This window comes from Hyperolius riggenbachi, chromosome 1, assembly GCF_040937935.1.
Source record: "Hyperolius riggenbachi isolate aHypRig1 chromosome 1, aHypRig1.pri, whole genome shotgun sequence".
Classification (NCBI taxonomy): domain Eukaryota; kingdom Metazoa; phylum Chordata; class Amphibia; order Anura; family Hyperoliidae; genus Hyperolius; species Hyperolius riggenbachi.
The window spans coordinates 17,720,140-17,738,471 of record NC_090646.1 but is presented as its reverse complement, the minus strand read 5'-3'; the positions used below and the strand labels follow the sequence as shown (position 1 = coordinate 17,738,471).

At 45.2% G+C, this 18,332-nt stretch overlaps 1 protein-coding gene across 1 annotated transcript in view; it reads right to left on the bottom strand.

Annotated features, from left to right (window-relative positions):
- The window catches only part of LOC137545093 (uncharacterized), a 47,083-nt gene that overhangs the window by 9,399 nt on the left and 19,352 nt on the right, over positions 1 to 18,332 (bottom strand). The window contains exon 2 of the mRNA XM_068266206.1: positions 8,321 to 8,713. Within this exon, the coding sequence (XP_068122307.1) occupies positions 8,321 to 8,713 (393 nt within the window). The remainder of the gene's footprint in view (positions 1 to 8,320; positions 8,714 to 18,332) is intronic.

Here is an 18,332-nt window from a genome sequence, read left to right as displayed (position 1 = left end):
GTTACACTAAACACTACACTCTACTCAGGTGAACAGAGGTTAGTTTGTATATCGGATTATCGGTGAGACTGCAGATCACTTATAATCTGGTATATATCTGTATTTCCGGTGATACTGCAGATCACCGGTAATCAGATACTCTCTGCACCCACCGATCGTTACACTGAGGTAGCTCAATGATAGAACAACAGTGACTGTCCAGCTGATCAAATTTGGTCTGTCCACAATGAAGCAACGACTTAATTATCTTGGGTGTGCCCTCCTGAGACGCTCAAATAGCCGGCGGTCATTGCTTCATTGTGATACGCAAGCCCCTTCACCGTGGCAAGGTAATGATTATCTGCTGAAAGGATCCGCACCGTTTTTAAAAGTTCATATTTATTAAAGCTCTTTAAAATGACATAGGCAAAATGTCAGTGTGAGCCAGGTCACCATTGACAAACGGCGTTTCGGACAGCAGTCCTTCCTCAAAATGGTTCCAGTACACGCTACAAGCCAACACAGACACAACAAGCCCTTTAAATAGTACATCAGTGGACCTGATGGAAAACTGCAACATTTTCAGAAAATTAGCATACATGCATATTCATCAAAGTGGACAGCCAATCACATCGCTATCATATTAGTTCAGAGGTTTGTGGATCAATAAATAAACCCATAGCTAAATAAATAGATACATAAGCCCATGGCAGCTAGGAAACGTATGTCCAAAGAGCCCATCTCCAGAAATACACGTCACTCTCCTGTGTAAAAGACATGTAATACACGTCTCAAACATCCTGGATCATTGTGCCACTTTGTGTAGTTCCTTTAGTGCGGGGTCTTACAATAGAAACTGTGCCGACAACGTCCGCTAGGCTATTCAGGACCCACCATCTCCAGCCAATGGGGAGGCAGCCTGCCGCGTCCGCTCTAAGACTGCGGCGTCCACCTTCCCCGCCGGCCAATCCGGCTTCTGCCCACAACGTCCGCTTGAGGACTAGTAAACAAAAGCACATGGCCCGCATGTCACGCCTCTCAGCCAATGGGAAAACGAGCGACAACGTCCGCTCATCATAAAGGACTTGCAATGGACGGACGCATACAGCGTGCGTCCCAAGCAGCCCCACTGAATGTTAACATAATCCCATTGGCCACAGGGCGCGATGTTTAGTATACCATACCTAAAACCCTTCCGAACTATACTGGCTCCACCTACTGTAGTGGTAAAATATATTAATACACAACACTTTTTCTGATATGTCAGTTCTTTTAAAAAATCAATTTACTAAGCTCATATTCTCTATTTAAACGTTTAGGCTCAAGAGTCTCCAGTTTCTTTATCCAATAGTTTTTTCTTTTGAGAACTTGTTTATGTCTATCCCTACCTCTCCTCTGGATCGGGACCCCCTCCAAAACCTTACCCTCAATTGTGACAAACTGTGTCTTTGGACAGTAAAATGTTCTGACACAGACAAATCCATATTCTTATTTCTAATATTGGACTTATGTGATGCCAACCTATCTCGCAATGCCTGGGTGGTCTTCCCCATGTAACCCATCCCACAGGGGCACTTCAACAAATACACTACATATCTAGATTCACAGGTAAAAAAACCTTGTATCTTAAAGAAAACCTGAACTGAAAATTAAAAGTCAAAATAAGCATACACAAGTCATACTTGCCTCCGGTGTAGTCTACTCCTCAATCTATTTTTCCTCTCCTGTGTCCTGTTTGTCCACTGTGATCAATGGAATTCTCCGTCCTCCGTTTTGAAAATGGCCATTACACCATAACAGCTTTCTGGTCAGCACACAGTTAAACTGCAACATCACCCACTTGAGCCGTAGGGAAACCTGGACACATCAGTTCTCCTCTCAGCTGTAACTGACAGCAACTGATATATAACTGAGAGCAACTGATATATTTCAGTTCTGACAAAATGTTGTCAGAACTGGAAGGGATCATTGTCAGAAGAAAATGGTGAGCTTCTGAGAGGAACTAATGGCAAGGTAACTATGTAATGTTCATTTGAAGTTACCTCGAGTGTTTATTTTAAATTATTTTACTCAGTACAGGTTCTCTTTAAATTTAGTGCCCCTGCTGGGATGGGTAAAAGAGTCACCCTTACACACGTAACTGCAGAGATGGCAACCCAGGCATGGATAAGTCCCATTTCTCACCGTCCCCTGTTTCTTCTATGTGCCCAAATCCCCTTTAACTAATATATCATGTAAAGATGGTGCACGTTTATAGGACATCAGGGGATAACCATGAAATTCATGTACGTAGGGCAAACCTTCCTTTAACATGGGCCAAAATTTGTTGATAATCCCTGGTATTTTCTCTGATAGGACGTTGTACGTTGTGACACAAGGTATCCTACTATTGACATTTCTTCCCTTACTATGTAACCCAAGTCTCCTACTTACACCAGCTCCCATTTTATGTCCATTCTCGAAACAAGTAATAGGATAGCCTCTAGCTAGAAATTTGTATTTCATCTCCTCTAAGCGTGTGGTCCTGACTAGTGTGATATACCACTCCGTGCATACCTGTTAACTGCACCTGTGTGACTGACTGCACATTGTATTAGTCAAGTCAGTGCATACCTTTCACTTCATCCCCCCCCCCCCCCAATATGGACAAAACAAAAGGCAGAGGCAGGCCACCTGGCAGGTCTGTTCGAGGTCGCGCTGTCGTGATTTCGTGCAGCCCTCGACCAAAGTACAGTGTTCAGAAGAAGGCACGTGCCATCAACCCCCAATATTGTCAGGATGTAGTTGACTATGTAACATAGAACACCTCATCTTTCTCAGCTTCTGCACGGGAGCGTGACATATCTTCCTCCTCCTGCTCTGATTCTGGCACCCCACTTAACACTCAGTCGGCCGCCACCACCAAAGTGCCATCACCCCAGGGCTCAGCGGTGTGGACATTTTTTTGTGTGTCTGCCTCAGATGAGAGCAATGCTATCTGTACACCCTCCCACCGAAAATTGAGCCGTGGAAAGACCATGACCCGTGTAGGGACAACTACCTTACGAAGGCACATGATTACAAAGCACAAACTGCAATGGGATGACCACCTGAGAAAAAGCAGCACACAAAAGCAAAGCCACACACCGCAGTGGAAGATACCAGACCACAATTTTTTCTCAAAAAAGGCGATACCTAAACTGTACCATGATATTGAAAGGCAAGTGGTGACATCTCTGGCACACGCCGTTGGGTCAAGGGTCTATCTGCAAAGCACGCTCAGGCCTGCCCGAAGACTAAGTCGCTCCCCACACAGCACCTCTGCCCGCAGGCCGCTTGACTGTCTTCTCCACCACCACCAACAGGGTCCAGGACTCCAGGTGGATTCCTGATTTTTTAAGTCCGCTGCTAGCAGCGGCCGCTATACTACTTTTTCTGGTGCGTGTACATGCCTGCCTAATTTTTCTGGCTGCACTGCAGCTGCAACAACACAACAAAAGGCATGTACATGTGCCAATTCCCCTTCGTGATCATTACCTTGCCGCGGTGAAGGGGCTTGCGTATCACAATGAAGCAATGACTGCCGGCTATATGAGTGTCTCGGGTGGGGGTTAGGCACAACCAAGATAATAAGGTCATTGCTTCATTGTGGACAGACCAAATTCGATCAGCTGGACAGTCACTGTTGTTCTATCATTGAGCTACCACAGCCCGGCGACCATATGGGCTTGAAAACCACCACGGCCTGCACTCTCGCCATGCGGCGCACCAGTCCAGCACGGCCATCACTACACAAACAGTTGTTTGTGGTGCATTACACAGTGAGTTTGGTGTGTCAGTGTGAAGCAGTACACTAATTACACTCCCTGATTGATGTATACGCATGCAAGATGTTTTAAAGCACTTTAGGCCTGCAATTTAGCATTCAATGGGCTTGATTCACAAAGTGGTGCTAACCTACTTAGCACGTCTAAAGTCTTTAGACGTGCTAACCAGGGTGCTAAGTAGGTTAGCACCAAATTTCTGAATCAGATAATTCGGTGCTAACCTACTTAGCACCCTGGTTAGCACGTCTACAGACTTTAGACGTGCTAAGTAGGTTAGCACCGCTTTGTGAATCAAGCCCAATGTGATTTCTGCCCTTAAAACGCTGCTTTGCGTCAAATCCAGATTTTTCCCCGGTACTTTTGGCGTCTATCCCACTCATCCATGCCCCCCTCCAGGTGTTAGACCCCTTGAAACATCTTTTCCATCACTTTTGTGGCCAGCATAAATGTTTCTAGTTTTCAAAGTTCGCCTCCCCATTGAAGTTTATTGCGGTTCACGAAAGTTTGCGCGAACCGAACTTTTGCGTAAGTTCGCGTTTGCGGTTCATGAACCGGAAATCGGAGGTTCGGGCTATCTCTGGTGTTAGGATTAGAAAAAAGTGGCCACAGCCAAATATATACCTGGGAAACATCAGGACATCAGTGGGTGGAGACAAATACAAATTTCACTGGCAAAATGTAAACTGCAGCCATTCTTACACTGTTAATGGTAGGGTTCTCAATCTTTGCATAGTTGGTCACTGGGTGACTGGGATTAATATTCAAAAAAGTGGGTGGAGCCTACAAAAGCCAATCAAAATTCACCTATTGATTTTCAAGGGGAATATTTACATTGCTGCCATTCTTACACTGTTAATGGCACAAGCCTCAAACCTGGTACAGTTGGCATTTTGGTGACTGGGGTTCAAATTCAGAAAAGGAGGTGGAGCCACAGCCAATTAGATTTATGTCATTTCAATGCAAATCATTGATACCAAAGACCGCAAAGCTCACAAACTAGGTCATTGAGTAATTGTGTGTGAGAATTAGAAAAAAGTGGGCGCAGCGAACAGCAGCCAAATACATATCCGGGCAATGCCGGGCGACCAGCTAGTGAAGCTATAAGGGGTTGATGCTTTGTACTAATCTTCATATAGCGCAGCGATGCTGTGGAGCTGTCAGCCCCCTATATAACTGGCTGCTATGTGCACTGGAGGGAGGGATATGCTGAGCACGCCGGGCAGTGTTGTGTGAGGGGTTAATCTGTAGACTCAGTTTGCAGAAGACAGCAGAACATTGTCCTGAATCTCAGATGTCTCACAGCCTGGACCTGTCCACACACAGAGACCCCCCTGCACAGCTCACAGTGTATGGGCCCCCTGCTGAGCACCCCCAGCCTGTCTCCTCTCTCATACAACAACCAGCAGGAGCTCTGCACAGCCTGTGATATCTCTGCACCACTGACATCCCACACCGCAGAGATCGGTCCCTGGGGGGCGCTGCTCTCACTGAGTGTCAGCTCTGCCAGCACTCTACATACTGTCTGCAAACCAGAGAGGTGTCACCGGCTATCGACAGCTACATCCATCCTCCACTCTCCCCCCCCCCCCCCCCCCCTAAGAAAAAAGAAGAAGAAGAAAAGGGTGATGATGTGAAAACCAGGAGAAGCATTTAACAATAGACTCCGAAATGCAAGTGTGTACATAATTATGTATGTGTACAGCATATACTTGGGGTCAGCAGACATTCAGCACATGCGCTGTAGCTAGTTTACTATCAGTAAAGGCACAGAGTAACAGCTTATACTGTACATACTGGAGGCAGCAGAGATCAGCACACACTGCAGCTAGTTTACTAACAGTGCAGGCACAGAGTAACAGCTTATACTGTATATACTGGGGGCAGCAGACATTCAGTACAAGCGCTGTAGCTAATTTACTATCAGTACAGGTACAGAGTAACAGCTTATACTGCACATACTGGAGGCAGCAGAGATCAGCACACACTGCAGCTAGTTTACTATCAGTACAGGCACAGAGTAACAGCTTATACTGTATATACTGGAGGTAGCCAAGATCAGCACATTGCAGCTAGTTTACTATCAGTACAGGCACAGAGTAACAGCTTATACTGTACATCCTGGAGGCAACAGAGATCAGCACACACTGCAGCTAGTTTACTATCAGTACAGGCACAGAGTAACCGCTTATACAGTACATACTGGAGGTAGCAAAGATCAGCACACACTGCAGCTAGTTTACTATCAGCACAGGCACAGAGTAACCGCTTATACTGTACATACTGGAGGCAGCAGAGATCAGCACACACTGCAGCTAGTTTACTATCAATGCAGGCACAGAGTAACAGCTTATACTGTATATACTGGAGGCAAAAGAGATCAGCACACACTGCAGCTAGTTTACTATCAGTGCAGGCACATAGTAACAGCTTATACTGTATATACTGGAGGAAGCAGAGATCAGCACATTGCAGCTAGTTTACTATCAGTACAGGCACAGAGTAACAGCTTATACTGTACATACTAGAGGCAACAGAGATCAGCATACACTGCAGCTAGTTTACTATCAGTGCAGGCACAGAGTAACAGCTTATACTGTATATACTGGAGGTAGCCAAGATCAGCATATTGCAGCTAGTTTACTATCAGTACAGGCACAGAGTAACAGCTTATACTGTACATCCTGGAGGCAACAGAGATCAGCACACACTGCAGCTAGTTTACTATTTGTACAGGAACAGAGTAGCAGCTTATACTGTAGATACTGGAGGCAGCAAAGATCAGCACACTGCAGCTTGTTTACTATCAGTACAGGCACAGAGTAACAGCTTATACTGTATATGCTGGAGGTAGCAGAGATCAGCACACACTGCAGCTAGTTTACTATCGGTACAGGAACAAAGTAACAGCTTATACTGTACATACTGGATTCTAGACTCCTTGCTGCCTGAGGCAAACTTGTGAGGATGTGCAAACTCCAGCCGCCCAGATTTGGAATGATTGTACATCACCCGACAGTTTACTCTGCTTCATTAAATGTCCTCACATGACATGCTGTAGCTTAAAGAGAATCTGTATTGTTAAAATCGCACAAAAGTAAACATACCAGTGTGTTTGGGGACATCTTCTATTACCCTCTGTCACAATTTCGCCGCTCCCCGCCGCATTAAAAGTAGTCAAAAACAGTTTTAAAAAGTTTGTTTATAAACAAACAAAATGGCCACCAAAACAGGAAGTAGATTGATGTACAATATGTCCACACATAGAAAATACATCCATACACAAGCAGGCTGTATACAGCTTTCCTTTTGAATCTCAAAAGATCATTTGTGTGTTTACCTTCTGTCCCCTTCTTCTCTCATGCACTGAAGTGACAGGCTTCCTGCAGACAGCTCTGCCTGTGTTTGTAATTCCTCAGTAGTTGTCAGCCAGCTACTTTCACAGCCTAACAGAGGAGGATTTTTATCCAGCTCTCTTCTATCACTGATAAGATAGCAGAGAAGCTGCTGGCTTATGTAAATAAAACACACACTGAAGTGTGCATAGAGGAACAGACCAGCACGGAAGAGTTGGCAGCCTTCCAGACACAGGCCGACAAGTCTGACGGGAAAGATACATTGATTTATTACAGAGGCCGTGATAGTACAAAGTGCTGCAGTGAGCCAGAACAGATTAGAATAGGTTTAGGAACTTGTAGGATCGTAGAAAAAACGTTGTAATTTTTGTTACAGAGTCACTTTAACACAATAGCAAATTGGCTGGCTGTGAGTCTGTGACAAACTGCTCACTCTCAGCCACTCCATTCCTCCTCAGCCAGGATAGCGGTGCTACCTCCTACCTTCTGCTGTTTAAGTCAAATGAAACACTGTTCCTCCTTCCTCCCCCTCCTCACTCGCTGTCAGACTCCTCACACAGGACAACAAGCTGCTGTTCCCCAATGATGACCTCTTCACCTAGCTCTCCTCTTGCTTCTCCTCCTACTCTGACTGCATGTTGTAAGTGTAAACACAGTACAAACATGCTGCCCCTGTCATCTCTGCTGCCTTATGCAAAGGTTTCACCTTGCTTCATAAGAGAACCGGCCCTGGCAGAGATCAGCACACACTGTAGCTAGTTTACAATCAGTAAAGGCACAGAGTAACATATTATACTGTAAATACTGGAGGTAGCAGAGAACAGCACACACTGCAGCTAGTTTACTATCAGTACATGTACAGAGTAACAACTTATTCTGTACACACTGGAGGTAGCAGAGATCTACACATGCTGCAGCTAGTTTACTATCAGAACAGGCACAGAGTAACAGCTTATACTGTACATACTGGAGGCAACAGAGATCAGCACACACTGCAGCTAGTTTACCATCAGTACAGCCACAGAGTAACAGCTTATACTGCACATACTGGAGGTAGCAGAGATCAGCACATGCTGTGGCTAATCAGAGTAAGACAATGGGTTTGACTTTGGCAATGGTGTCATTATTTTTCTAATTTCTAGAGCTGAGGTGGTTTCCTAGCTCTGATTCCTCCAGCCTTACCTTGTGTCGGCACGGGGATCACTGTGATGTTGATATAAGTTTCTATAAACGTTTTGGAGTCCAAGAAGTAGGCTCTGTAGGTTCCGGTGTCCTTCATCATCAGGTGGTGGATCATCAGGGATCCATTCCAGGGGAAGATGGTCATCCGCTTCTCGTAGCCTTGAGGTGGGAATTGCTTGATGCTCTTCTCGTCAGGTGGCTGGGAGGAATTGTCAGCCTGTATGGTGCAGATAACCAGCTGGACCAGTGTAGAATTTTCGTAGATGTCCCAGCGGATCTGGAACCAGTCAGGCTCCACCTCAGTGTAGTAGGCCACCGGCAATATGATGGAAGTTCTTTCATACACGGTTACTTCTGGCTCCTTAATGGAGAAGTTCAGAGCACCAGCTATGCCTGGATCAAGAGAAGGACAGAAGATCAGTGAGAAGTAATGGCTCCTATACAGTAGATCTGCTACACCATCAGAAGTGGTACTCAACTTTGTTTCCTGCCTGAAGCGAGCTTAAAAATGTGTTCCACTAAAGTACCGTAGGTAAGTGGATACTGATACTGGGAACCTACAGTATTTAAGCCATGGAAATTCTTGTCTGTGCTTTAAACTGAAGGGTGGGTGATGACATCCAAATGTTTTCTTAGTCTACATTCTGCAGGTAAATACTGATTACAAGCAGGGCCGGATTTGTACTTTTTACCGCCCTAGGCCACTGTCACCAGCCACCCCCCTTCAGCATAGGTAACGAGATGACCCCTTCCCTCTAGTATAAGTAGCCTGATGACCCCCGCCAATATAAGTAGCCAAATGACTCCTCCCCTTTCCCTCCAGTATAGGTAGCCTGATGACCCCTCCCCCTTTCCTCTAGTATATGTAGCCAGATGACTCCTCCCCCTTTCCCTCCAGTATAGGTAGCCAAATGACTCCCTTAATCCATCTTTTTCCACCCCACCCCCCACATCTTTCAGTATAGGTAGTTAGCTCGCCTTCACACTGCAGTAGCCATCAGTTATCACTCATTTCTCCGATCTTCTCCAGTGCAGAAGCTTCCTCTTCCTTTCCGTCTCCAATGCTGCCCAAGTCCATAGCCACCAGCCACAATGCAAACGTGCACAGAGAGCAAGGTGGCTGCTGCACAGGCAGCTATCAGCAGAGTACTGCGGTCAGCATTTGCAAGCTTGCAAATGCTGCACCAGTTTAGCCTGCTGCTTTGGTGCCCTTCCTCCTGTGGTGCCCTAGGCCATGGCCTAGGTCCATGGCCTAGGTGGCCTTGGCCTAAATCCGGCCCTGATTACAAGACTTTAGGTGGTCTCGCTGGAATACTAGAGAAAACTAATACAAACCAGTACAAGTACAAATGAAGCAACTCTAGTGCAATACAGGTGTGGAGGTGGAGTAGTTGCTCAGAGCAGCCAATCAGAATCCTCGATCTGGACTTTTTTGTACCAGTTCTGCTTTCGATTTTTTGTGCTGGTTCTGATAAATCTGCTCTGTTGCCTATTTAAGATGAGCCCTCAACACACATACTGGGCCACACCAGTGTTAGCTTTCTCACTGCCTGTGACCACCACCTCACCTGGCCTTAGGGAAGGACTGACCCTGTATACCACCTGTAAGGCCCCTTTTATACTTACCACGTCTTGTTGCACCACAATACTTTGCCAATCCCACAGTTTGTTGCACTTATATCTTGTGCACAAGCCAAATACAAATACCAAACTCACAGAAATATCATCAAATACAAGACCAATTTTCCTGCGAGTCATCCAATGTTGTATACATGATACGTTGCATGAAATGCCCCTCAAGAGGAATCTATATAGGAGAAACAGGGCAAAAACTGCGCACAAGAATGAACCATCACCGCGTTAAAATTAACCACTTCGCCATATCTGGACGCATATATCCGTCCAGATAGGCAGTGGTGCTGCAGCCGTGTGGTGCGCGCGATCGGGCGCGCGCCTGCGCGCGCTCCCGCTGCCTCCCGCTGCCCCCCCGATCAGTGAATGGGAATATAATTCCCATTCACCGATCTAAATCCCCGGCAGAAATACCGACGCTTTCTCATCAGAGAGCGTGGTATTTCTGCCCCCAGGAAACTTCTTCTCTTCTTTTTAGCTCCTAGATGCGACATCGTTCGCATCTAGGAATTTTTTGAATGTGGCCATCTTGTGGCCAAATAGTAAACTGCACCCACATACCTGTACTGAATAAAAAAATACATTACATTACATCTAAAATTGGCTATTTACCCCCCAAACTAAAATTACCCAAATACAGTTTTGTATTAAAAAAAAAAAAAAAAAAAATTACAATTAAAAAAAAAAAAACTACATAAATAGTTACTTAAGGGTCTGAACTTTTTAAATATACATGTCAAGAGAGTATCTTATTAAATTTTTTTAAAATTATAAGCTTGTAAATAGTGATGGACGCAAATTGAAAAAATGCACCTTTATTTCTAAATAAAATATCGGCGCCATAAATTGTGATAGGGATGTAATTTAAATGGTGTAATAAGCGGGACAAATGGGCACATAAAATGCATGGGTTTTAATTACTGTAGCATGTATTAATTTTAAACTATAATGGCCAAAAACTGAGAAATAATGATTTTTTTCCATTTCTATCTTAATCTTCCTGTTAAAATGTATTTACAGTAAAGTGGCTCTTAGCAAAATGTACTACCTAAAGAAAGCCTAATTAGTGGCGGAAAAAACGAGATATAGATCAATTAATTTTGATAAGTAGCGATAAAGTTATTAGCGAATGAATGGGAGGTGAACATTGCTCGGATGCATAAGATTTTCGAAGCTGTAGGCTGAAGTGGTTAATGATAGAGTTGGGCCGAACGGTTCGCCTGCGAACGGTTCCATGCGAACTTCTGTGGTTCGCGTTCGCGTCCCGCAGGCGAACCTTTGCGGAAGTTCGGTTCGCCCCATAATGCACCATGGAGGGTCAACTTTGACCCTCTACATCACAGTCAGCAGGCCCAGTGTAGCCAATTAGGCTACACTAGCCCCTGGAGCCACTCCCCCCTACTAAAAGGTAGGCAGCGGCGACCATTACGGTCACTCGTGTGCCTGCATTAGTGAGAGTAGGACGAGCTGCTGCACACTCTCTCTCATAGGGAAAGATTAGTTAGGCTTAGCTTGTCCCTGGCTGCATACCTGTTCTGTGAACCCACCACTGCATACCTGTTCTGTGAACCCACCACTGCATACCTGTACTGTGAACCCACCACTGCATACCTGTTCTGTGAACCCACCACTGCATACCTGTTCAGTGAACCCACCACTGCATACCTGTTCAGTGAACCTGCCACTGCATACCTGTACTGTTCAGTGAACCCGCCACTGTATACCTGTTCTGTTCAGTGAACCTGCCACTGCATACCTGTTCTGTTCAGTGAACCCGCCACTGTATACCTGTTCTGTTCAGTGAACCTGCCACTGTATACCTGTTCTGTTCAGTGAACCCGCCACTGCATACCTGTTCTGTTCAGTGAACCTGCCACTGCATACCTGTTCTGTTCAGTGAACCCGCCACTGTATACCTGTTCTGTTCAGTGAACCTGGCTGCCACTGCATACCTGTTCTGTTCAGTGAACAGTTTGGTGTGTCAGTGTGAAGCAGTACCTTAATTACACTACCTGATTGATGTATACAAATGCAAGATGTTTTAAAGCACTTTAGGCCTGTCATTTAGCATTCAATATGATTTCTGCCCTTAAAACGCTGCTTTGCGTCAAATCCAGATTTTTCCTGGGGACTTTTGGCGTGTATCCCACTCCGCCATGCCCCCCTCCAGGTGTTAGACCCCTTGAAACATCTTTTCCATCACTTTTGTGGCCAGCATACATTTTTTTTTTTTCAAAGTTCGCATCCCCATTGAAGTCTATTGCGGTTCGCGAACTTTAACGCGAACCGAACCTTCCGCGGAAGTTCGCAAACCCGGTTCGCGAACCTAAAATCGGAGGTTCGGCCCAACTCTAGTTAATGAGGGTAAAATGGATACACCGGTTGGCCAACACTTCTGTGAACCAGGACACAACATGCAAGATCTCAAAGTACTTGTTCTTAAAGGGAACCTGTACTGAGTAAAATTATTTAAAATAAACACATGAGGTAACTTCAAATGAACATTACATAGTTACCTTGCCATCAGTTCCTCTAAGAAGCTCACCATTTTCTTCTGACAATAATCCCTTCCAGTTCTGACAACATTTTGTCAGAACTGAAATATATCAGTTGCTCTCAGTTATATATCAGTTGCTGTCAGTTACAGCTGAGAGGAGAACTGATGTGTCCATGTTTCCCTATGGCTCAAGTGGGCGATATTACAGTTTAACTGTGTGCTGACCAGGAAGCTGTTATGAGGTAATGGCCATTTTCAAAATGGAGGACGGAGAATTCCATTGATCACAGTGGACAAACAGGACGCAGGAGAGGAAAAGGAGATTGAGGAGTAGACTACACAGCAGGTAAGTATGACTTGTGTATGGTTATTTTGACTTTTAATTTTCAGTACAGGTTTTCTTTAAGGGCAACTTCAAAAATGAACAAGCAAGAAAGATTTCTGAGTACAAATTTATGAAGATGTTTAACCACTTTACCCCCGCCCGTATGGATTTCTCCGTCCCTTTTTCCATCCTTTAACCCCCAGGGACGGAGAAATCCGTACTTTGCGCACTCCCGCCGCTGTCCGCGCTCCCGCTCGTAAACACGCCGCCCGCCGCTAGTAAACACGCCGCCGCCCGCTCGCCCAGAGATCAACGAACGGGAAAATCCATTCCCGTTCGTTAATCTAAGCCCCGGCTCGGCTGAGCAGCGCGATCATTGTGAGCAATAACAAATTCCCAGCCTCTTTCTACTTCCTGCAAGCATCCGGAAGGACGCTTGCAGGTCGCATGAAACAAAAAGTTACTGTTGCCATCTTGTGGCCAAATAGTAAAACTACACCCTAAGCATTTTTACACACAAATAAACTAGTTTTACACAAAAAATTAACTCCTTACCTCCCACACTCCCCAATTTTTTTTTTTTTTGTAATTAAAAAAAATAAAAAATTTACAATTTTAAAAAAATACATAAATAGTTACCTTAGGGACTGAACTTTTTAAATATTTATGTCAGGAGGGTATAACACTGTTACTTTATAAACTATGGGCTTGTAATTAGGGATGGACGCAAAACTGAAAAAAATGCACCTTTATTTCCAATTAAAATATTGGCAGCAAACATTGTGATAGGGACATAATTTAAACAGTTTTATAACCGGGATAAATAGGCATATACATTTAATGGGTTTTAATTACAGTAGCATGCATTATTTAAAAACTATAAAGGCCGAAAACTGAAAAATAATACATTTTTTCCCACATTTTTTCCTATTTTCCCATTAAAACACATTTAGAATAAAATTATTCTTGGCATAATGTCCCCCCTAAAGAAAGCCTAATTGGTGGCGAAAAAAACAAGATATAGTTAATTTCATTGCGATAAGTAATAATAAAATTATAGACGAATGAATGGAAGGAGCGCTGAAAGGTGAAAATTGCTCTGGTGGTCAGGGGGTAAAACCCCTCAGTTGGGAAGTGGTTAAGACATTAACAGAGGGTTTAAATTGTGGAATGGGATTCATGACTCCTTATGTAACATGATTGACTTGGCTTCATGATCTTCAGAAACCTGCTGGATTTCATGTTTGCTTGCATTAACTCACTGGCTCCAGCCTGCTGATCACCTGACATCTAACTGCTAAACAGCAACCAGCACAACTGCCATCTACGTGTTTACCATTTACCTGTATCAGTGTTTTACTTCAGCTAACATCTGGAAATATGCCTGAAGAAGGGGAATAGATCCCAGAAAGCTTGCATTATTTAACTTTATCTGTTAGCCATTAAAAGGTATTACTTTTACAAGACTTTGTTTTTTTCTACCTATACAGTTTGTTGCAGTGACCATTAAAGTCTATAAGATACGTCCCACTGCCGGAGGTGTGATGTGATGCCGCAGAGATGCTGTGGGCGGTGCAGAAGTAACGCAGAACCTGCAGTGCTTTACTCTGTGACACCCAGAAGCGCACCAGAAGTCGAGTGTTAATTAGTATTTTTTTGTCGCACTGCAGGTATACCGACTTCGTACAACTTTTTGGCTGTGGTGGGGTGCAATTGTTCCGAATCGCACCACAACTGCAGCACACTACTATAGAAGGAGCATCAAGATCATGAAAGCAAGAACTTGAATTTTGAGTAAAGGAGGAAGAAAGTGAGTGATTGATTGTGACAGCCGTATTGGTCAGAATTAGTAGTAGTAATCTCCTCCTTAACATGCCCAGCTCTCTGTGAACTTGATTTCGCCACCTAGGATTAGAGTTGGGCCGAACCTCCGATTTTTCGGTTCGCGAACCGGGTTCGCGAACTTCCGCGGAAGGTTCGTTTCGCGTTAAAGTTCGCGAACCGCAACAGACTTCAATGGGGAACTTTGAAAAAAAAAAATTATGCTGGCCACAAAAGTGATGGAAAAGATGTTTCAAGGGGTCTAACACCTGGAGGGGGGCATGGCGGAGTGGGATACACGGCAAAAGTCCCCGGGAAAAATCTGGATTTGACGCAAAGCAGCGTTTTAAGGGCAGAAATCATATTGAATGCTAAATGACAGGCCTAAAGTGCTTTAAAACATCTTGCATGTGTATACATCAATCAGGTAGTGTAATTAAGGTACTGCTTCACACTGACACACCAAACTGTTCACTGAACAGAACAGGTATGCAGTGGCAGGTTCACTGAGCAGAACAGGTATGCAGTGCCGGGTTCACTGAACAGAACAGGTATGCAGTGGCGGGTTCACTGAACAGAACAGGTATGCAGTGGCGGGTTCACTGAACAGAACAGGTATGCAGTGGCGGGTTCACTGAACAGAACAGGTATACAGTGGCGGGTTCACTGAACAGAACAGGTATGCAGTGGCGGGTTCACTGAACAGAACAGGTATGCAGTGGCAGGTTCACTGAACAGATATGCAGTGGTGGGTTCACAGTACAGGTATGCAGTGGTGGGTTCACAGAACAGGTATGCAGTGGTGGGTTCACAGTACAGGTATGCAGTGGTGGGTTCACAGAACAGGTATGCAGTGGTGGGTTCACAGAACAGGTATGCAGTGGTGGGTTCACAGTACAGGTATGCAGTGGTGGGTTCACAGAACAGGTATGCAGTGGTGGGTTCACAGTACAGGTATGCAGTGGTGGGTTCACAGAACAGGTATGCAGTGGCGGGTTCACTGAACAGAACAGGTATGCAGTGGCGGGTTCACTGAACAGAACAGGTATGCAGTGGCGGGTTCACTGAACAGAACAGGTATACAGTGGCGGGTTCACTGAACAGAACAGGTATGCAGTGGCGGGTTCACTGAACAGAACAGGTATGCAGTGGCAGGTTCACTGAACAGGTGTGCAGTGGTGGGTTCACAGTACAGGTATGCAGTGGTGGGTTCACAGAACAGGTATGCAGTGGTGGGTTCACAGTACAGGTATGCAGTGGTGGGTTCACAGAACAGGTATGCAGTGGTCGGTTCACAGAACAGGTATGCAGTGGTGGGTTCACAGTACAGGTATGCAGTGGTGGGTTCACAGAACAGGTATGCAGTGGTGGGTTCACAGAACAGGTATGCAGTGGTGGGTTCACAGTACAGGTATGCAGTGGTGGGTTCACAGAACAGGTATGCAGTGGTGGGTTCACAGTACAGGTATGCAGTGGTGGGTTCACAGAACAGGTATGCAGTGGTGGGTTCACAGTACAGGTATGCAGTGGTGGGTTCACAGAACAGGTATGCAGTGGCGGGTTCACTGAACAGAACAGGTATGCAGTGGCGGGTTCACTGAACAGAACAGGTATGCAGTGGCGGGTTCACTGAACAGAACAGGTATACAGTGGCGGGTTCACTGAACAGAACAGGTATGCAGTGGCGGGTAACTGAACAGAACAGGTATGCAGTGGCAGGTTCACTGAACAGGTATGCAGTGGTGGGTTCACAGTACAGGTATGCAGTGGTGGGTTCACAGAACAGGTATGCAGTGGTGGGTTCACAGTACAGGTATGCAGTGGTGGGTTCACAGAACAGGTATGCAGTGGTGGGTTCACAGAACAGGTATGCAGTGGTGGGTTCACAGTACATGTATGCAGTGGTAAGTTCACAGAACAGGTATGCAGTGGTGGGTTCACAGTACAGGTATGCAGTGGTGGGTTCACAGAACAGGTATGCAGTGGTGGGTTCACAGTACAGGTATGCAGTGGTGGGTTCACAGTACAGGTATGCAGTGGCGGGTTCACTGAACAGGTATGCAGTGGTGGGTTCACAGAACAGGTATGCAGTGGTGGGTTCACAGAACAGGTATGCAGTGGTGGGTTCACTGAACAGGTATGCAGTGGTGGGTTCACAGTACAGGTATGCAGTGGTGGGTTCACAGTACAGGTATGCAGTGGTGGGTTCACTGAACAGGTATGCAGTGGTGGGTTCACAGAACAGGTATGCAGTGGCAGGTTCACTGAACAGGTATGCAGTGGTGGGTTCACAGTACAGGTATGCAGTGGTGGGTTCACAGAACAGGTATGCAGTGGTGGGTTCACAGTACAGGTATGCAGTGGTGGGTTCACAGAACAGGTATGCAGTGGTGGGTTCACAGAACAGGTATGCAGTGGTGGGTTCACAGTACAGGTATGCAGTGGTGGGTTCACAGAACAGGTATGCAGTGGTGGGTTCACAGTACAGGTATGCAGTGGTGGGTTCACAGAACAGGTATGCAGTGGTGGGTTCACAGTACAGGTATGCAGTGGTGGGTTCACAGTACAGGTATGCAGTGGCGGGTTCACTGAACAGGTATGCAGTGGTGGGTTCACAGAACAGGTATGCAGTGGTGGGTTCACAGAACAGGTATGCAGTGGTGGGTTCACAGAACAGGTATGCAGTGGTGGGTTCACAGAACAGGTATGCAGTGGTGGGTTCACAGTACAGGTATGCAGTGGTGGGTTCACAGAACAGGTATGCAGTGGTGGGTTCACAGAACAGGTATGCAGCCAGGGACAAGCTAAGCCTAACTAATCTTTCCCTATGAGAGAGAGTGTGCAGCAGCTCGCCCTACTCTCACTAATGCAGGCACACGAGTGACCGTAATGGCCGCCGCTGACAAGAGAGAGATAAGTTGATTTATTACAGAGATGGTGATAGTAGAAAGTGCTGCAGTAAGCCAGAACAGATTAGAATAGCTTTTGGAACTTGTAGGATGATAAAAAACAGGATGCAATTTTTGTTACAGAGTCTCTTTAAGTCTGAAGTACCGTTCTGTTTTTCATGACAACAGCATTTATGCCAATTAGGTAGTCAAACAAAAAGTCAAATTCAGCCTAATGACTTGAAAAAGCATTTTTATTTGACCAAGGAGATGTTGCTGATAAAAGGTATAGTGCTGAAAGTTTAGCTTGCCAATACTTGCTTTACAGCTGAATGAAGCAGTTATTGATATTTGTCTATCATTTATTGTCTATCATTGGTAATTTGTGCACATCATTGATCTCTACCTAATGTTGGTATTATCGGTTTGTTGTTGGTAATATCTTCTGTATAATGCTTTCTTAAATAAAACATTAATATGCATACCTCCCAAGTTTTTGAGATAAAAAAGATGGACACTTATGCCACACCCCTAATCACACCCCCAGCACACCCCTAGTCACACACGCCATAAAGATTTCATAAGAAAAATATGTTGTTTTATAATTCAGACCATACTGGTCCTTTCTATCCTGGTTCATTTTCCTTCATAGTAACATTTGAAAATAAGAAATATATCAATTTAAAGGATGGGAATAAAAGTCAGTCAATTAGACACATATATTTACAAAGATCTGTACATGAGTTCTGAAAGAGGGATAAATGAGGAGGAAAGAGGGACAGAGGGACAGGGCTCCTGAAGAGGGACTGCCTCTCCAAAAGAGGGACAGTTGGCTCGAACCTCTGATTT